The sequence below is a fragment of the Bos indicus x Bos taurus genome, chromosome 23 (genome assembly GCF_003369695.1).
Source record: "Bos indicus x Bos taurus breed Angus x Brahman F1 hybrid chromosome 23, Bos_hybrid_MaternalHap_v2.0, whole genome shotgun sequence".
Classification (NCBI taxonomy): Eukaryota; Metazoa; Chordata; class Mammalia; order Artiodactyla; family Bovidae; genus Bos; species Bos indicus x Bos taurus.
The window spans coordinates 8,124,810-8,145,904 of NC_040098.1; the positions used below are offsets into that span (position 1 = coordinate 8,124,810).

The window sequence follows — 21,095 nt, forward strand, 5'->3', positions numbered from 1 at the left end:
TTCTCCAGGGGATCTTCCCAACCCAGGGATCGAACCCAGGTCTCCCGCATTGCAGGCGGATTCTTTACCAGGGAAGCCACAAGCTTCTTTCTTTAGGATCTCTCAAAACCGTTCAAATTTTCTTGCTACAAGCTTTACTCTTTGATGATTCCTCCTATGTATGATATCCTTCTGCTCCCTTTCGAATCTATGCCCTTAGATAATTCAAAACAAGGGAGTTTTCCAGGCTTCTTACAGGTCTCTTCCTAAAAATGCTTCAGCTGGCAACTGAGGTGTCAGCTCAGGGAATTTCTCTGATGGGCTGAGACACGATAGAGCAGGGTGAGGCGTGGACTGCTCCAACATGATTTCTTCCAGCAGTTCTCTTTAGACCACCTTCCGGGAGAGGCACCACTTGGAACAGCCACTCCTGAGGATACCCTTGGAGGAGGAGGAGGATGAAGAAAGCTCTGATTCTGAGGGCTCTCACTCTGGCCACCATGATGAGCCCCTATGGAGGTGAAGACATCGTGGGTGAGTGTACAGTTGAGGGGTGTGGGTTTACAATTGTGAAGAATTTTTTAAATTTTTATTTTATATTGGAGTATGGTGGCTCAGATGGTAAAGAATCTGCCTGCAATGCAGGAGACCCAGGTTTGATCCCTGGATTGGGAAGATCCCCTGGAGAAGGGAATGGCTACCCACTTCAGTATTCTTGCCTGAAGAATTCCATGGGCAGAGGAGCCTGGTGGGCTGCAGTCCCTGAGGTCACAAAAAAGTCCGACATGACTTAGCAACTAAACAACTATATATATATATATATATATATATATACACACACACACACACACATCTTCTTTATCCATTCATCTGTCAGTGGACATTTAGGTTGTTTCCATGTCTTGGCTCTTATAAATAGCGTTGCTATGAAATAAAGGTGCATTTATCTTTTTGCATTATAGTTCTTTCTGGATATATGCCCAGGAGTGGGATTGCTGGACCATATGGCAACTCTATTTTCAGATATGCATTCTAAATAACAAAGAGTTGTGTGTATGTGTATGTGTGTGAAAGTCGCTCAGTTGTGTCCAACTCTTTGAGACCCCATGGACTAAAAAGCAATATAATGCCAAAGTATAGCATGATTTATTATAAGTATAACTTCAAATTTGATTGTTTGCTTCAGAAATTTGGGTAATGTTGGTGGAAAACCTAGGAACTTAAAATAGGTTAGTCTCAGCTTGTCAACCCAAACTACCAGTCCTGTCACCTCCAGCCAACAAAGCTCTAAAAAGAGGATAAAAACAGATTAATTTTAGTTAATCAGCCCCCTCAGCTCCTCCATTCTGTATTCACAACACCTTCTTGAAGGTGGCTTATTCCACTAAATTTCAGTCTCCTGTCCAAAACTTTGTCCTACTGTGTCATGGGCATTGACAATGGTTATTGAAACCCAAAGGGTGTGGGGGGTCAAGGAAAAGAGAAGAGGAATGGAATGGAATCTTCAGAACATTTCCTAATCGTGATTCATGAAGTCAACAAATATTTAGCGAGGTATCAAGCACTCCTCTGGGCATAAAGCAAGATTTCTGGGAATGCCCTGGTGGTCCAGGGATCAGGACTCCACGCTTCTACTGACGGGGGCACGGGTTCAATCCGTGGTCAGGGAACTAAGATCTCTCATGCTATGTGGCACAGACAAAGAACAACAACAAGTAAAGATTCCTATCCACGGGAAACTCATGTTCTTATAATCAGACAGATAACTTTAAAAAAAAACACATTTCATAAGTAAATAAATTCCATAGTGTGGTAAGAATGAGATAGGTGCTATGAGAAGTAAGAGATTAGGTGATTAGAAATAAAATTATGTAATCATTATCTAGGGCTTCCCCAGTGGCTCAGGGGTAAAGAATCCAGCTGCAATGCAGGAGACACAGATTTGATCCCTGGCTCAGGAAGGTCCCCTGGAGGAAAGCATGGCAACCCATTCCAGTAGTCTTGCCAGGAGAATCCCGTGGACAGAGGAGCCTGGTGGGCTACAGTTCAGAGGGTCGCAAACAGCAAGACATGACTGAAGAGAGTGAGCACGCACACAAGCATTCATCATTAACTTATTTACTGCAATCTTACTATGTGCCATGAACCCTTCAAGTTACTAGGGATACAGAGTGAATAAGACAGCGTCTCAGCACCTCATGGCGTGTACATCACCATCCCTAACCCTAGGATAGAAAAGACAGAAATAGGAAGTGGTATCGGCCCAGGCCAAATATGAACCTACACTCCTACACGGACCATTTCTCATGTGTTTTTGTTTAATCCAATTCTTTCCCCGCCCCTGTATCCTGCGTCCCTGTTCTTATCTTTCTGCTTTGGCGTGGCCACGCACCAGCTGACCACGTGGGCACTTACGGCACAAATGTCTACCAGACGTACGGCGCCTCTGGCCAGTTCACGTTTGAATTTGATGGAGACGAGCTCTTCTACGTGGACCTGGGGAAAAAGGAGACTGTCTGGCGGCTGCCCGAGTTTAGCAATATCACCAAATTTGAAGTTCAGAGCGCCCTGAGAAACATTGTTATGTCAAAAAGAAATTTGGACATCTTGATAAAAAATTCCAGCTTTACACCTGCCACCAGTGGTAAGTGTGGCCTCTCTTCACGGCATCTACCTCGTGTTCCTGGTCTCTTTTTCCTCCCCCGGGTAGCTAGTCTCCCCCTCCCCGACACTCTAAATTGCTCCCCCTTTCTATTTCATTTCCTGGCAAATACCCAGTCCTCGGCTACAGGTTTAATCTTGAAATATCCCTCCCCTGAGTTCCAAGAACCCACTCCTTGCAGTAGTTCTAAAAGAGGATATTCTCAAGCTCTTGGCCTAAGTAGCCAAGTAGTACCTCAGCCCTTGTCTCCTTTGAAGAAATAATTCAGCAAAGAGACCAAGCTTGTGAAATCGAGACAGTGTTTATTAAAAACAAGGTACTTGTGGAAGAACTCATAAAAGAACTCAGAGTTTGGAATTTGGTTTTTTTTAACATTTTTTAATGGGCCTCAAAATCCTGTGACGGATTTTTTATCAAGCTGTTTCCATTAGAAAGTACTGATTTTAAGAACTAATAACTGAAAACTGCCACACACAAAGCAAATGGTCCGTAAAAGATTCTCCTTTCCTTCTGAAGTTTTTACAATGTATTGTTATTATTAACCAGTCTTTTACTATTAAACGTAAATGGCGAATCACTCCAAATAGACTGAGTTGCACACAGTAGCGAGGATTTAGCTTGCTTATATGGGGGCAGTTTTCTGGGCTGTCTCGGGCCAGTCATCTCGCTTGTGCCCATTTTTCACCTGACTCAGGGTTCTTCCTGATGGGCATGCATCTGTCAGCCAAGGTGGATTCCGGCGCCAAGGTTTCTGGGGGGTTGGCAGGACATCTTCTGGGCTGGCATCTCCTTCCTCCTTTGTCCTCCCTAGACTGAAGGCCTCTTCTGCACATGCATCAGGCTGGGAAATCCCCTTGACCACGAGAACGAGGAAGCTGTGGTCACTTTGTCTTTCACCTAATCAGGGCCCCATGCTCCTGCTGGTATCGTGTCTTGAAGCGTCAGCAGGAGACCAGTTGCAGCTGCTCAGCCCGTGGCCCATCTGTCTCCTAGCTCTCACACACCGACCCACTCTGCCCTGTGGATTCCCAGCGAGAAGAACGTGTTCTAAGCTTCATAGTGACCCTAAAGAAGAAGACAGTTCAGAAGAGAATTCGCAGCACAGTTCAGAGGACAGTTCGGCATCTGTAGATAAAGATGTCAGCACCAGTTCTGAAGTCACTGTAGAAAGCACTAATCTTCCTCATTCAGAAGGTGGAAGAGCCAAGGTCTAAGTTTTGGACGGTCCTATCAGTAAAATAATAATGATGATGATCAATATATAATATAAGAAACAAGTGAAAATAAAGGGAGGTTATGGCTGACTGTAAAGTGAGTCTGAAGGACATAGGAAATAATACACTAACAGCTGGGGAGATTGTGCTTGGGGTGGGGAAGCCTCCCCTAAACTGATTAAGGAGCAGAAGGCACAGTTGTCAGAAATTCCAATCCATCTTTGGTCTTCATTGTAGAAATCCCTGAAGTGGCTGTGTTTCCCAAATCCTCCGTGGTCCTGGGGATTCCCAATACCCTCATCTGTCAAGTGGACAACATCTTTCCTCCTGTGATCAACATCACTTGGTTTTACAACGGACACTTTGTTGCAGAAGGGATCGCTGAGACCACCTTCTACCCCAAGAGTGACCACTCTTTCCTCAAGTTCAGTTACCTCACCTTTCTTCCCTCCAGTGAAGACTTCTATGACTGCAGAGTGGAGCACTGGGGCCTGGAAGAGCCCCTCGTCAAGCACTGGGGTACGTGCATTCCCAAACCCACACCCTTCTCCACATCCAATCCACCTGCAGACAGTGTCCTTCCGAATCCGGCCTCCGGACTCTGAGACTGAATCAAATCCTGGAGACAGGGTTTTGGGTGAAGTAGAAAGAACAGCTTTATTTCTTTGCCAGGCAAAGGGGGCCCCAGTGGACTACAGTTCTCAAAACTGTGTGTCCCCACCCGGAGGGGGTAGCAAGGAGTTTTATAGTAATGGCGTGATAAAGAGGGTATGACCAGCTCCTGAACATTCTTCTCATGTTGACAGCCAGTCTGGGGTCAGTGTGTCGTGGGCAGCATATAGTTAATTTCTCCACCGGTTGGAGATTTCAACAACTGCCAAACAGCTCAAAGACAGTGCTGTGTGTATCCCTTGATGGGGAACCAGGACCCTGCCCCAAGACCACTACAGTTTCTTAACTGCTCCTCCCGTGTCTCCACATCCCCTCCCTTCCCTGAATAACATCTGTTTGAGCCTGCCTCTTGAACTCAGAGAGGTCATGGAGGCTGAATGAAGCCCGTTTCCTGCAAACAAGAAATGGGGAGACACAAAAAGGCTTTTGTGCACAGGAGCATCACAAGACCCTGCTCAGTATCACTTTGACCCTGTAAGTCTTTTTGTTCTCAGAGCCTGAGATTCCAACCCCTACATCAGAGCTGACAGAGACTGTGGTCTGTGCCCTGGGGCTGGCCATGGGCCTCATGGGCATCGTGGTGGGCACTGTCCTCATCCTCCGAGTCCGGTGCTTGGGTGCTGCCTCCAGACGTCGAAGGGCCATGTGAGTCATGGCCTGAAAGATGGGAAGGTAAGGATCAGATCTAGAAAGATGGCACTTCAGGCAGGGAAGGCAAGGGTGGAAAATTGGCATCCAAGATACATACATGTGTTGGAACAACTGTGGGCAAATTGGAGATGGGTTGACATTGGGACAGAGTTACTGCCAAAATCTTGGTTTTCTCTGCCCACCGATGCTGAATAAAAAATACAGAGACAGAGTTTAGAGAGATAGAAAGATGGCTTTAGTCGGCTGCAGGAAGAACACAGCAGAACATAGCAGGCTAGTGCCCTGCGCGATGGGGAATTGGAGGGGACCATATAGCTGGGGCTCACAGTCTGAGGTCTGTGATCAGGAACAAAGTAGTGGGAGTCTTGCATTCTTCTTTATTGTTTCAAAATAATCAGAACTGGCTTCAAGAAACTGGATAATTGGGTCAGTTTGTCTCTGATTTATAATATTGCAGCCCTCTTTCTGCAATGCAAAATGCTACAAGGGGTGGTCTGCAAAGGGAGCGCTGGGAAGGTAAGCGCCAGGTGCAGGATGGAATTTGCATAGGGTTAACGGGCAGTGGGTACCGGATATAATTTACATAGTGTCAGGTTCCTTCTGTGAGATACAGGCTACAGTTTAGTAACAGTGAAAGGAAAGCCAGGAGTGATTAACTCTTTCAGGTCTGTTTATGCTTCTTCTCTCATCTGTTCACTGTTCCCTTTACTTGTTCTCAGGAGAGGAAAGTCTTCATTTCTGTTTTCGCTGCAGCATCAGGAGCCCAGGACCATCAGCCTCATGCTGTTTGGTGTTTCAGGTGATCAGTCTTTACAAGAAAAAAAGGCCTGGTTCAGACTCCAGTTCCCTGTCTTGACCTTGACTGAGACGTGCTCCTTGTTCCACTTCATCACAGAGCTCCTTCCACGCCCTCCTGCCCTCCCTGCCGGGGTGGACTTTATGGAGGAATTTTCCTTCGAAGATCACTGACCCTTATGAATTCTCCCAACTTAGTCTTTGATTCATTGACTACCTGTCACAGAGAGACCTGGATTGTTCCACCCAGCCGCCTAGTTCTTGGTCACCCTAATCCAACATCTGTTCCAAACAAATAAGTAAATCTTGCACCAAGAGATTGTCTTGCTAAGTGAAGTAAGTCAGAAAGAGAAAGACAAATGTCATATGATATCACTTACATGTGGAATCTAAAATATGACAGAAGTGAACCTACCTATGAAACAGAAGCAGGATCAGGAACATAGCAAATGGACTGGTGGTTGCCAAGGGAGGAGGGGGATGGGAGAAAGCTGGACTTGGAGTTTGGGATTAGCAGATGCAAACTGGTCCATGTAGAATGGATAAACAACAGGGTCCTCCTGTGTAGCACAGGGACCTATATTCAGTGTCCTGTGATAAACCATAATGGAAAACGACCACAAGAATATATACAGATGTATGTATGTATAACTGAGTCATTTTGCTGTATAGCAGTAATTAAGACAACATTGTAATTCAACTATACTTCAATAAAAAGAAATGTTTAAAGAAGACAAATCTCTTTCCAAGGTATTTTTGTTCAGTGTGTCCATTTTCTCTGTTCCTAGGGCTAACTCCTGTATAAGCATGGAAGCCCCTGTGTTGGAAGGCTCATGGAAATCTCAGCTCCATGGAACCTGTTTCTCAAATCATGTTAATACCACGCAGCCAAAGTGTGAAAATGATGTTCTTAAATGGGGACCTTTTTTCCTCCCTAAACTTCCTCTTTGCTCTCTCTCTCTTCTTACATTAAGTATCAATGAACATAAAGCAAAATTTCTCCCCTCAGTGCAAAGTGTTTATATCTAACATGCAAAAAAGTGTGTGTGAGGGGGGGAATGGTGCCAGTGTTCAAGAGTTTAATTTTAAAAGAGAAGTCTAAGTCTGTGCAGGAGACCAGACATTGAAATAAAATCTTTTAAACATCAAAACTGGATTTTGAGAGTGCAAAGTCAGAAACATGGATCCGTGAAGGAGGCAGAATGATGTAAATCTCTCCTCCCCATTTTCATCCTGATGAGACAAAAAGTCTCCAGGTAGGAATGAGACAGAGCGTAGAAGTGAGAATGATAGAATAAGATAATGCTTTCTGTATCTCAGAAAACGCCCCGCACTTTCTCTTATCTGGGTTAATATCAAGGAGAAAGGAGAGACTGGCTAACAGGCCCAGAGCAGGGGCAACCTCGCTGCCCTGTAGGTACCCCCATTTAGCAATACTGTAAGTACAATGTAAATGCACTCCACCCTCAAGTTCATAAATTATGTAGTTTTTTTTATTTTTAATGTATTTTATTTTCAGTTGTGCTGCACAGCATGGGAGATCTAAGTTCTCTGACCAAGGATTGAACCCATGACCCTTACAGTGGAAGTGAGAGTCTTAACCATTGGACACCCCGGGAAGTCCCAAAATTAGGTTTATTAACATACTATCTTTAATTGGTGTTATTCTATTTTATGAGACTTTGTAAATAGACTGAGATTTCAGTAATGTATTAAGACCACCCTATTTCAAATTTTTATGCAATATAATCCTTTAGTAACCACAAAATGGGCTGTTGAGAGTGCCGGGGTCCAGCCCCAGTGGATCCAAGGAATTCGAAGGGGAGACGGCGTCGGCGATCAGGAAACCATAGCTTAATTAAGTGTTAATTAGAGATATAAAGAGTGGTTAAATAGGAATAGCTCAGTGAAAAAATTCAGTGGAGAAAAGAGGCTGAATAACTTGGTTTACGTGGAAAACCAATAAAACTCCAAGACAAGGAGTTTGCACCACCTATGTAGGCCACAGGCATCCTCCCATTGTCCCGAAGGAGAGGAGACACTAAGGCCTCCCCGGTCAGATCTTAGAAGCCCAGGGAAAATTAGTAGGCTTGGCGAGCCTCCACGCTCCAGATGGGAATTCAGCCAGAAGGTGAGAGAAAGAACGACATGGGGAGATGAAGCTTCGGTGAGCAAGGCCCGCACTTTATTTTGCAAAGTAGTTTTTATACCTTAAGTTGTGCATAGAGGATAACGGGGGAAGGGGTAGAGTCATGCAAGGTCAGCAGTCCTTGATCCTTATCGAAGCCAGGCTTTCTTACTGCAAACTTATCATATGCAAAAGTTTAGGTGATTTACATCATCTTCTGGCCAGGAGGCCTGTTAACATTTTATGACCCTGTCTTCAGAAAACTTATTTTTCTCTAAAGGTGATTATTCTAAAGTCAGGTGCCACCCTCCAAAAGCATTAGATAAAGTTGCATTCCTACAGGGCAAAAGAAAAGAATTAACTCAAGGGTCCAAGGTTACAAACATTAAAGCTACTACTCACATTCCTATACACCAACTATATTAATCAATACACTCCCAGGGACACAGTAGGTAAGGGATATGGAAACTTAGCAGCAAACATTGGCCCGATAAATGAAAACCCTTCATCAATATAATTTCTAATCAACCCACTATACTATACTAATAATCTTCTAACTGCTCAAAGGAATCTATATTTAGAAAGTTCAGAACATCTCGTGCCTCTCATGGTTGGGAGGCTGTGAACGATCACATGTGGCTGGAAGAACCTGTTCAGGCAGGCTAGAGAACTTCCAAAGGAGTTTGTGAACTAAAACACTCTTGTCACGCCCAGGAACTTTATTAACTGGAGCCGTAAGTTAACTCTTTTTCAGAGAGAGAGATGGTAGTGGGGGACAGCCCCCCGTAAAGTCAGAGGTGTAGGTGAGAGCACAAAGCAGTGAAGTAGACAGACTCTGGTTTTGGGGGTAGATGCTCGAGAATTTCCAGGGGGACTCCTGAGTCTCGATCCCGCCTTTGCGTATGCCAAGCCTCCTTCCTCATGACCTTTGCCATGGGCGGAGGTCCTCACACTGGCTCCCGGCAGAGAGGATCCACGAGGTAATACATATAAAACACTTAGCCTAATGGGTGTCACATGGAAAGCATCCATTATGTTACCTCTGAGTGTAATTCATATTATCTGGAACCAAACTCCAATCTCAATGTCCAAACTCCAGGGGTCACACTGAGTCCTTACTGAGCATTCTTTTTGCTTAAACTACTTAATTTTATATACATCTGTACACCAATTCCAGGCATGAGGCATTCTTAACTTTCTTGTTTCTTGCCCTTTCTCTTTCTTTCGCTTTCTATTTCATTATGGTTCAGTTCAGTTCAATTCAGTCGCTCAGTCGCGTCCGATTAAGGTAAAAGAGGCATAACTAACATTTACCATTTTAACCATTTTGAGGCTGTGGTTCAGGAGTGTTAAATACATTTGCATTGTGTTGTGCAACCGTTACCATCAACCATTACTTTTTCATCTTCCTAAACTGAAACTCTGTAACTACTAAATGATGCCTCTATTTCCACCTCCCTTCCGGTCCTGATAACCACCATTCTACTTTTTTTTTTATTAATTTTGTGTGTGTATGTGTGTGTGTGGCTGTGCTGGGTCTCCACTGCTGTGCAAGGGCCTTCCTTAGTTGCAGAGAGTGGGGTCTGCTCTCTAGTTGAGTGTACGGGCTTCTCATTGCGGTGGCTTCTCCTGTTGCTAAGTCCGGCTCTAGGTGACCAGGCTCAGTGGTTGTGGCTCATCAGCTTAGTTCCCCCGCAACGTGTGGGATCTTCCCTGACCAGAGATCAAACACATCTCTTGCATTGGCAGGCATATTCTTAGTCCCTGGACCACCAGGGATTCTACTTTTTATCTCTATAAATTTGACTATTCAAGATCCTTCACATAAATGTGATCATACAGTATTTGTCCTTTTGTGACTGGCTCGTTTTAATTTAGCATAATATTTTCAAGGCTCAGCCATGTTGTAGCCTTTGTCCATTTTTCCTCCCTTTTTAAGGTTAAATAATATTCCACTGGGCTTCCAAGGTGGCTCAGTGGTAAAGAATCCACTTGTGAAAGCAGGAGACACAAGAGACACAGGTTTGATCCCTGGGTTGGGAAGATCCCCTGGAAAAAGAAATGGTAACCCGCTCCAGTATTCTTGCCTGGAAAATTCCATGGACAGAGGGGCCTGGAGGGTTACAGTCCATGGGGTTGCAAAGAGTTGGACATGACTGAGCAACTGAGCTCACACAGTATTCCGTTGTGTCCGTACACTCCATTTTGTTTATCCAGTCATCCATCAACAAACGTTTGAATTGTTTCCACCTTTGGATACTGTGAATAATACTTCTGTGGACATTGCTGTTTTAGTCCCTGCTTTCCATTCTTTGGAGATATAATAGAGAGTTCCAATTGCTAGACCATATGGTAATCGTATGTTTAATTTTCTGAGGACACACCATACTGATTTCCACAATGGCTGCACCATTCTACATTCCTGTCAACAATGTACATGGGTTCCTATTTCTCCACATTCATGACAACACTTGTTATTTTCTGAGTTTTTGATAATAACCATCCTAATGGATGTGCATATAACTACACACAAGAAAATGGTGATTCTCATAAACAAAATATTTATTAAAAGAAACAAACAGAACCAATAAATAAAGTTATTTTGTATTTATATTAAATTCAAAGTCATGCGTGCATAAGAAAAATAAGATAATTTTCAAAAAATTGAGAGTAATATTTTCCTCTTAAAGGAAAAGATAGTAAAAAAAGGTGCACACAAGATGCTCCTAGGAAGCTGGTTGTGTTTTGGTTTATAAACTGCATGAACTGCATGGTTTGTTGTTGATGAAGTTCTGCACACAGGTTTATGAAACTCTCTACAGAAGTTACATGTCACTCTAAAAGAAATGTTAGCATTATTATATCTCCTATTATAAAAATATTATTCTCAAGTCATGAGCTAAAGAATTGTGTGCATAGCTTTCCTAGATATAAATCCAGTTCAGGAAATATAAATCCAATTTACTTCAGGAAATGTGCTCTTTAAGGAAAATGATGTGTTTACACTTAAGAGCAGAGAAGGCAATGGCACCCCACTTCAGTACTCTTGCCTGGAAAATCCCATGGACAGAGGAGCCTGGTGGGCTGCAGTCCATGGGGTCGCTAGGAGTCGGACATGACTGAGCGACTTCACTTTCACTTTTCACTTTTCACTTTCATGCATTGGAGAAGGAAATGGCAACCCACTCCAGTGTTCTTGCCTGGAGGATCCCAGGGACAGGGGGGCCTCGTGGGCTGCTGTCTGTGGGGTCGCACAGAGTCGGACATGACTGAAGTGACTTAGCAGCACACTTAAGAGACATGAAGACCTTTTAAACTAACAGAAATTTAAGATCCAATTCCCAAGGATGTGGATCAATAAGGAAAATAATTGGAAGGATCGTGATGACTTTTACCTATCCTATCGTCATTAAAGCACCCCCAGGCTCAGTTCAAGGTAAAAAGGTTACATGAAGTGTATATTGTTGGACACAATAGAGGAAAATAGTCAACATCTTCTGTTGGATGATGGGACTCCTTCTTGGGAAAGTTCTTCTGGTGGCAAAGTCTCAAAAGGAATATCACCAGTGATGTTTTATGTCAAGCGACAGATGCAGGCTTAGGAAAGACCTGTCAACAAAGGACCGTCTAGTCAAGGCTATGGTATTTCCAGTGGTCATGTATGGATGTGAGAGTTGGACTATAAAGAAAGCTGAGCTCCAAAGAATTGATGCTTTTGAACTATGGTGTTGGAGAAGACTCTTCAGAGTCCCTTGGACTACAAGGAGATCCAACCAGTCCATCCTAAAGGAGATCAGTCCTGGGTGTTCATCGGTAGGACTGATGTTGAAGCTGAAATTCCAATACTTTGGCCACCTGATGCAGAGCTGACTCATTTGAAAAGACCCCGATGCTGGGAAAGATTGAAGACAGGAAGAGAAGGGGATGACAGAGGATGAGATGGTTGGATGGCATCACCGACTCAATGGACATGAGTTTGGGTGGACTTCGGGAGTTGGTGATGGACAGGGAGGCCTGATGTGCTGCAGTTCATGGGGTCACAAAGAGCCGGACACGACTGAGCAACTGAACTGAGAACTGAGAAACTAGAAGTGGTCACTTCACATGTACCTCAGAAAGCAAGATAAGAAGGAAGAAGAAAGCACTTCAGGGAAAAATAAAAACCCAAAGAATAAAAATAAAACAGAGGGTAGGGGAGTGAATCACTGGTACAGCCAGATACTGGAAGAGTTGCAGGAAGGGAGACCCAACCCCCTCCAGGGCCCGAGACTGGACAGTTGTCTTAACACTCGGAAATGAGCTGTCCCAGGAGACACAGAGCTGACAGAGCAAGAGACTTTATAAAGGGGTGCCTGGCTGAGAGCAGGAGGGTTGGGGAGCTCCGGAGGACTGCTCCACCCCCTGGTTTGCAGTCCTGGGTTTTACGGTGACAGGTTAGTTTCCCGGTTGTCTCTGGCCAATCGTTTTGACTCAGGGTCCTTCCTGGTGGCTCACACGTCACTCAGCCGAGATGAATTCCAAAGCGAAGGATTCTGGGAAGTTGGTAGCACATACAGTGGGCAGGTGTCTCCTTCCCACTTTGGGCCTTTCCCAGATTCTCCCAGTTGGTTTTCGGTGGCCACACCTTGTTCCTTATCGGGAGACCCTTTTGTGAGACAACTCATGTAAGTGGTTATCATTGTGTCTGGCCAAGGCAGGTGGTTTTGGTCAATGGTTTCCTAAACAGAAGTGGCAAAACAGAGAATTAAAAATAATGAATGAGGGACTTCCCTTGTGGTCCAGTGGCTAAGTCTTGGTGTTCCCAATGTAGGGGGCCCAGGTTCCATCCTTTGTCAGGGAACTAGAGATCCCACATGGAGGAACTAAGACCTGACCCTATCAAAAAATTATATAAATTGTTGTAATATAATGAGTGAGGCTTGTGTGCCCTGCAGAAGACCTTTGATTTGGATTTCACTCATGTAGATATACACTGGAAAAAAGTGAATACTGACATGTAATTAGGGGTACTTCATCAGAACCATTTTCTTTTGAATTTTACATTGTCAAAAAAAAAAAAAAAAAAAAGAATTGTCTGGATCTCAACAAATTACTTTTTTAATGTGTTGTAAGATTGTGAAGGAAAATGTTTACTGATAAAGGCACACAGAAAGAGCTGATAATTACTCCTATACTCTTAAACTCAGTTTGGGAGCTCTGTTAACAACAAAAATGGAGCTGATGGCTATTGGATTAGCAAGGTATAGCAGTGATTTTAAGAACCTCATAAGCAAAACTTAGTAGATTAATATACTGTCGCTTTAAATTTACAGGGAACTAAATCTTACTGGACATCCGTTACTGGTTTTGAGATGAGAAATTGTAATTGGAATGCAATGAAGTGTGCTTCGAGGTAAACAATGATAGGTCTGCATTTTATTTATTTAGTATTATTATTTTTGACCATGCCACAAAGGCTTGTGGAATCTTAGTTCCCATTTTCCCTGACTGAGGTGGAACCTGGGCTATGAGCTGTGAAAGCACTGGATCCTAAGCACGAGCCCACCAGGGAATTCTCTAGGTCCATATTCTTGATGAAACATGAAAAACACAGCACAGATTGGGTTTCTCTGGTAGCTCAGCTGGTAAAGAATCCACCTGCAATGCAGGAGACTCTCAGTCGATTCATGGGTCAGGAAGATACCCTGGAGAATGGATAGGCTACCCACTACAGTATTCTTGGGCTTCCCTAGTGGCTCAGATGGTAAAGAATCTGTGTGAAATGCAGAGGACCTACGTTCGAACCCTGGGTTGGGAAGAGTCCCTGGAGGAAGGCATGGCAACCCACTCCAGTATTCTTGCCTGGAGAATCCCATGGACAGAGGAGCCTGGTGGGTTACAGTCCATGGGGTCACAAAGAGTCAGAAACAACTGAGCAACTAAGCATATATATATGGGTTTCCGTGATGGCTCAGTGGTAAAGAATCCTCCTGCCAAGCAGGAGACACAGGTTCGATCCAATGGGTCAGAAAGACCCTCTGAAGAAAGAAATGGCAACTCCAAATACCAACTCCAGTATTCTTGCCTGGAAAATCCCATGGATGGAGGAGCCTGGCAGTTTAGAGTCCATGAGGGTCACAAAAAGTCAGACACAACTTAGTGACTAAAAAATAACAACAAATTTACATTTAACCTGGCTCTTGACAATAATTGCACAAAGCATTTGTCTTAAATCAAGTTCTCCTAAAAGCAGTCTAAGACAAGGGCTTTTGTAATTTTTCAGTGTGGTGACTCATCATATCCATTTGTTCACAACCTCATCATTTTTGCTGATGCATGCATGCATATCCCATTGCTCAGTGGTGTCCAACTCTTTGCAACCCCATGGACAGAAGCACAGCAGGCTCCCCTGTCCTTCAACTATCCCCTGGTGTTTGCTCAAACTCATGTCCATTGAGTCAGTGATATATCCAAACATCTTATCCTCTGTCACTCCCTTCACCTCCTGCCCTCAATCTTTCTAAGTATCAGGGTCTTTTCCAAGGAGTTGGCTGTTCGCATTAGGTGGCTAAAGTACTGGAGCTTCAGCATCAGTCCCTTATTAGGGTTGACTTCCTTTAGGATTGACTGGTTTGCTGTCCAAGGGACTCTCAAGAGTCTTTTCCAGCACCACAGTTTGAAAGCATCAATTCTTAGGTGCTCAGCCATCTTTATGGTCCAACTATCACATCCATACATGACTACTGGAAAAACCGTAACTCTGACTACATGGGTGTATGTCAGCAAAGTGATGTCTCTGCTTTTTAATACACTGTCCAGGGTCGTCTTAATTTCTGTCCATGGGATTACTCAGACAAGAATACTGGAGTGGGTTGCCATTTCCTCATCCAGGGGATCTTTCCGACCCAGCCATTGAACCTGCGTCTCCGGTGTCTCCTGCATTGGCAAGCAGATTCTTTGTTGCTGAGCCTCCTGGGAAGCCCTTTTCTGGAGATACACGTCTGGTAAATCCCTAGTCACCCCCACATGTCTCATCTGAAGGAGCACTGTGCTAGAGTTACTACCGTCACAGCTCCCTGGGGTTGAGGTAGACCTCCAAAACTTCACAAACAAGAAATTGTACAGTCTGTGCTCTCTTTTGCCTGGCTTCTTTCATCCACCGTGAGGCTTGTTGTTGCCTGTGAGTTTCATCCATGTTGCCTGTATGAATAATTCGCTCCTTGTTATTCTCTGAAGAAAGGAAATTTGTTGATTTCTGATTTTGCTGAGAGACTTAGTTATTTTCTGTTTGGGGCTAATATAAATAACAAATAGTGGCTCTGAACATTTTTAATAAGTCATTTTATGGACATATGTTTATATTTCTTTAGGTAAGGATTTACAAGCAACATTGTTGTGTCATAGAATAAGTCTATCTTTCCAAGAAATAGCCAGACTTTTAAAGCACTGGTTGTACGCAAAAGGTGAGCATTTGGGTTACAAGACATCTTGACATTAGATAGTCTCCATTTTGTTGTTTTTTTCTTTTTTTTTTAATTTAGCCGTTTGTGTATGTGTAGTGATATCAATGAATTTAACTTGCTTTTCTATATAGAGTTCTATTTTACCACTTCAAGTAAAATGTTTTACAGCCATAAAGAGATGAAGAATGTGATTTTCTGGAATGAGAGGACAGAAATTGAGTGAAAGCAGAGGGAGGGACAGACCCCCTGTGGAAGAGTTACCCAGATTACTCTGTGCTTTTCTGGAAACTCCCGGCCCACAGCAGACTGAAAGGGAAAGTGCGGTAATGCTGGCTTCTCCTCAGTGAAACCAAAGCCGTGTTTGCAAGATACGACCATTCTCAGGCCAGTTGTCAGTCACTAAAAGAAGGAAGCCATAAAAATAGCTTAAAAAAGTGCATAAAGAGGCGGACAAATCAGTGATTTCTCATTGAGAATCACACCTAAATGAACTGGTTGTGAGTTTGAGACCCAAGATTGACTAGACGTTGTTGTTGTTCTAAGTAGAAAACATCTACTGAACCCAAAAGTGGTTGATCTGCACATCACCTATTGTGTAACAATATAAGTTCAGTTCCGTTCAGTTCAGTCACTCAGTTGTGTCCGACTCTTTGCGACCCCATGAATTGCAGCACGCCAGGCCTCCCTGTCCATCACCAACTCCCGGAGTTCACTCAGACTCACGTCCATCGAGTCAGTGATGCCATCCAGCCATCTCATCCTCTGTCGTCCCCTTCTCCTCCTGCCCCCAATCCCTCCCAGCATCAGGGTCTTTTCCAATGAGTCAACTCTTCGCATGAGGTGGCCAAAGTACTGGAGTTTCAGCTTTAGCATCATTCCTTCCAAAGAAATCCCAGGGCTGATCTCCTTTAGAATGGCCTGGTTGGATCTCCTTGCTGTCCAAGGGACTCTCAAGAGTCTTCTCCAACACCACAGTTCAAAAGCATCAATTCTTCGGTGCTCAGCTTTCTTCACAGTCCAACTTTCACATCCATACATGACCACTGGAAAAACCATAGTCTTGACTAGATGGACCTTTGTTGGCAAAGTAACAATATCATCCCCCCTTATTTTTTATTGTAGAGGGTTCTATCTGGAGATAACTGATATTACTAAGAGAAATAAAGTATTTTTAAGGATTTGCTGTCCCATGTGTAGTGGATTTTCAAACAATGTACCTCTTGACTTCTAATGCTTCTGTGCTGTGCTATAGACAGAAAACACATTCATGGATAATCTTTTTTTCTTCATTCTTTTTTAAAAACTTTTTTTTGTATTAGACTATATAGTTGATTTACAATGTTCTGTGAGTTTCAGGTGTATAGCAAATTGATTCCATTATAAATATACACATATCTATTCTTTTTCAAATTCTTTTTGCATTCATGTTATTACAAAATATTGTGTAGAATTCCCTGTGCTACATGATAGGTCCTTGTTAGTTATCTATTTTATGTATAATAGTGTGTACATGTTCATTTCAAGCTCCTAATTCATCACTCCCACCCACCTTTCCCCTTTGATAACCATAAGTTTGTTTTCTATGTGAGTCTGCTTCTGTTTTGTAAATAAGTTCATTTGTATCATTTTTTTCTGAGATTCCATCTATAATCATATCATATGATTTTTAAAAAATATTGGGAGTATAGTTGATTTACAATATCATGTTAGTTTCTGCTATACAGCAAAGTGATCCAGTTATACATATACATCCATCCATCCTTTTTTAGATTCTTTTCCCACATAGGCCATTCCAGAGTCCAGAGCAGAGTTCCTGTGCTATACAGCAGGTCCTTCTTAGTTACCTATTTTATATACAGCAGTGTGTGTGTGTCAGTCTCCATCTCTCAATTTATCCCTCACTTCTCCCCCTGGTAACCATAAATCTGTTTTCTACATCTGTGAGTCTGTTTCTGTTTTATGAATGAGTTCATTTGTACCACTTTTTTAGATTCCACATACAAGTGATTTGTTGTTCGGTCACTAAGTCATGTCTGACTCTTTGCAACCCCATGGACTGCAGCACACTAGGCTTCCCTGTCCTTCACCAACTCCTGGAGTTTTTTCAAACTCATGTCCATTGAGTAGGTGATGTCGTCCAACCATCTTATCCTCTGTCACCCCCTTCTCCTCCTGCCCTCAGGCTTTCCCAGCATCAGTGTGTTTTCCAGTGAGTCGGCTCTTTGCATCAGGTGGCCAGAGTATTGGAGCTTCAGCTTCAGCATCAGCCCTTCCAATGAATATTCAGGCTCGATTTCCTTTAGAATTGACTGGTTGGATCTCCTTACAGTCCAAGGGACTCTCATGAGTCTTCTCCAACACCACAGTTTGAAAGCATCAGTTCTTCAGCACTCAGCTTTCTTTATAGTCCAACTCTCACATCCATAGGAGAAGGCAATGGCACCCAACTCCAGTACTCTTGCCTGGAGAATCCCATGGACGGAGGAGCCTGGTAGGCTCCTAAGAGTTAGCGACCCCCCTAAGAGTGGGGTTGCTAAGAGTTGGACACGACTGAGCGACTTCACTTTAGCTTTTCACTTTCATGAATTGGAGAAGGAAATGGCAACCCACTCCAGTGTTCTTGCCTGGAGAATCCCAGGGACGGGGGAGCCTGGTAGGCTGCCATCTATGGGGTCACACAGAGTCTGACACGACTAAAGCAACTTAGCAGCAGCAGCAGCAGCTCACATCCATAAATGACTACTGGAAAAACCATAGCTTTGACTATATGGACCTTTGTCAGCAAAGTGATGTCTCTTGTTTGCATCATATAACACAAGTGATATCATATGATATTTATCTTTCTCTGGGTGACTTACCTCACTTAGTATAATCATACCCAGGTCCACATTCCTGGATGATCTTAAGTGTCATCTGGCTTTGGCTGATCAGAGGCATTCTAGAGAAGCTTGGACATGCTAACGGCTTTCTTTCCTGAAAAGACACCACTGTGGGTGCGCTTTGTTTTTTGGCCACAGAATTAGGAGATATTGTCACTTCATGGCGTAAAGAGACAGGTGTCACAGTGGCTTCCTGTAGTCAGGACCTTCTGTAATGTGATGCTTCTGACTCAAGCTAGCTTCCCAGGTTGCCTGATTTGGTTCCACCTCGTGTCTTGCTGATTCTCTGAGCCATACTAAGCCTTCTAATAAACTCCATTCTGCTTAAAAGCATTTAAAGTAAATTTTGTTCCTCTGGGCTCTTCTTGTACAAACAGGCTATGTTTATTACTTGAACAGCTGGAGGTGTGGGGAGGGAAACTCCTTAGGCCAAATCAATGCCCGCTTCTGCCATAAATAAATGATAGTGCTGAGCGCCTACTATAGTGGAGCCTTACATTTAGGAATGCATGTTCACAATCACAACCCACTCCAGGGTTCTTGCCTGGAGAATCCCAGGGACGGGGGAGCCTCATGGGCTGCCGTCTATGGGGTCGCACACAGTCGGACACGACTTAGCAGCAGCAGCATTCACAATTACTGTCTATGTCAGTGCTAATTTATTACCTTCATCAGAAGTAGACCTTGGCATCTCCACCTAAGGGCCAAGACCCTGCTTCTAAGTCTTTCCACCAATTCATCATCTTCATGGGCATTTTCTTTCAGGGTACCAAGTCCCAATGGATGACATATTGACTTCTTATTCATTTCTAGAGAGCCAGAACACTGGAGTTAGATGTACTCTGAATCATATAAAAATGTCAACTTTTGAGTACTGAAGAGGTTCTCTTGGAGAAGCCATCACTTTTTAACATGTTATCTGAGCTTAACAGAAATTAGATAAACACCATTTCCTCTTGTGTCTGGCACTAATAGCCCCAAAAGAGATACTTTGAATGAGAACTTCAAAACAGATGGATGATATGGGTTCAGGAACAAAACAAGTATAGCAGCTTGTAATGACATCTATTCACTAGTTTACTGGATATCTCTTTCAAAGAAGTAGAGAAAGAAAGAAGCTATAAAGGTCAGAAAGGAAGAGACAAACCTATTATTTTTAATACATTTTACCTGTGTACAAAAACTGTGTTTAGGGGCAATCAAAAAATTTTTCAAGATCACTTACAAGAGGGGCCCCCCACAGCAGTCCAGTGGGCTAATGGTCTAGGGGCTTTCACGGTAAAGGGTGTGGGTTCAGCCTCTGGTTGGGCAAGTTCTGCATGCTGCTAGGGAATCAAAAAAAGTCACTTTTGAGGTTTATAAGAATTAAGCATGATTGCTGACTTTAAGATCTTGTATGATGTAGCAATTCTGTTCCTGTAGAGAACACAGTATGGAGACAACTTTTAAATCCCCTCAAACAGTACCATTTCCTGTTCATCAAAGAGAAATATGGGAAACACCAAAGTGACATGGGATGATAATGATGTAATCCTGCTGTATGAAGGCCTCTGTGTGTGTCGGTGTGCAAAAGTAGCCAAGACAATTCTGGAAAGAAAATCTAGAGTGGAAGAGGGAAGACATTCCAGATACCAAAGCACATGATAAAATTATAGTCATTAGAAGTGTGGTATTGGCACAAGAGTACAAATATACACCAAATATACACCCAAATAGAAAAGATTCCAGAGACAGATGAAGCCCTGAACCAGAGATCTCCATGAAGCCAACCATAAATATGTACCACGTGCCTATTCTGTATCAGGGACTATACTGGTGTTGACAGGAAAGTGTGCACACCCTAAAAGGTGGGAATTATATGTTCTTCAGCAGCCTTGCTGATCTGAATTTTTTAAGATTGATTTCTTAGAGCATCCAGTATAACCCAAACAGATGAAGTGGAACAGTAGAAAGGCATATGATGAACTCAGAAATATGAACAAAGACCAAGTCACAGAGGATTTTGTTAGCCAACTGAGGAATCTAGATTTAATTTTAAGTACTGTAGGAAAACACTTGAGATATTTAGGCCTTATGTAGATGTGATGTGATTTAGCTTTTCAGAATATTTCTTATTGCTCTGTGGAAAGTAAATTGTAGGAATAGAGAAAGGAGTAGAGAAATGAGTGGGAGGCTGTTTCAATAATTCTGAAATGACAGTGTCTTAAACAGGAAAGAATCAAATCTCTTCAATCCAATCCATCAAAAGCATAAATATAGATTATCTTTAAGAGGCCTACTTTCTGCTCATGGCCAAAAATCCAACATAACTAAGTTGAATAGTTTAAAAATTAAAGTACCTGCTCCATAAAGACATTGTTAGAAGTAAAATTAGACAAAAAGGGAACACTCAGGGTGAGATGTGACTACTGCCTAGGAGGAGCCAGGGAAAATCTGTGTGAGGGGGTAGAATGACCACTTAGGAACCTTACAAATGTGATGTAATTCTTTCCTAATAAAGGTCTAAATGCCTCTCATTTGAAAGTTTTTCACTAGAATGTAACCTGGGAAGATGGATCAGAGGAATCTGTCTCTTTGTCATCCTTTCCTGCTCATTCACAGGAGGAAAGGATAGATAAACTGAGGACCTGGGGCTGCAGTTGAAATACTTGAAGTCGTAGCAAAAAGAGAGAT

General features: G+C 43.1%; 1 protein-coding gene across 1 annotated transcript; it reads left to right on the plus strand.

Annotated features, from left to right (window-relative positions):
- The first annotated feature begins 329 nt into the window (after positions 1–329).
- LOC113881562 (SLA class II histocompatibility antigen, DQ haplotype D alpha chain-like) lies at positions 330–6,711 on the plus strand. The gene is made up of 5 exons (XM_027524582.1): positions 330–513; positions 2,375–2,623; positions 4,093–4,374; positions 5,022–5,199; positions 5,898–6,711. The coding sequence occupies exons 1-4, from the start codon at positions 438–440 to the stop codon at positions 5,174–5,176; spliced, it is 762 nt and encodes a 253-aa protein (XP_027380383.1). The 5' UTR covers positions 330–437; the 3' UTR covers positions 5,177–5,199; positions 5,898–6,711.
- The last annotated feature ends 14,384 nt before the right edge of the window (positions 6,712–21,095 follow it).

Excerpts from the sequence above, each read along its gene's own strand:
- LOC113881562 (XM_027524582.1), top strand. The coding sequence starts at position 438 with ATGAAGAAAGCTCTGATTCTGAGGGCTCTCACTCTGGCCACCATGATG. Across the intron at positions 2,624-4,092 it reads CTTTACACCTGCCACCAGTG|AAATCCCTGAAGTGGCTGTG; the intron begins GTAAGTGTGGCC and ends TCTTCATTGTAG. Across the intron at positions 4,375-5,021 it reads GCCCCTCGTCAAGCACTGGG|AGCCTGAGATTCCAACCCCT; the intron begins GTACGTGCATTC and ends TTTTGTTCTCAG.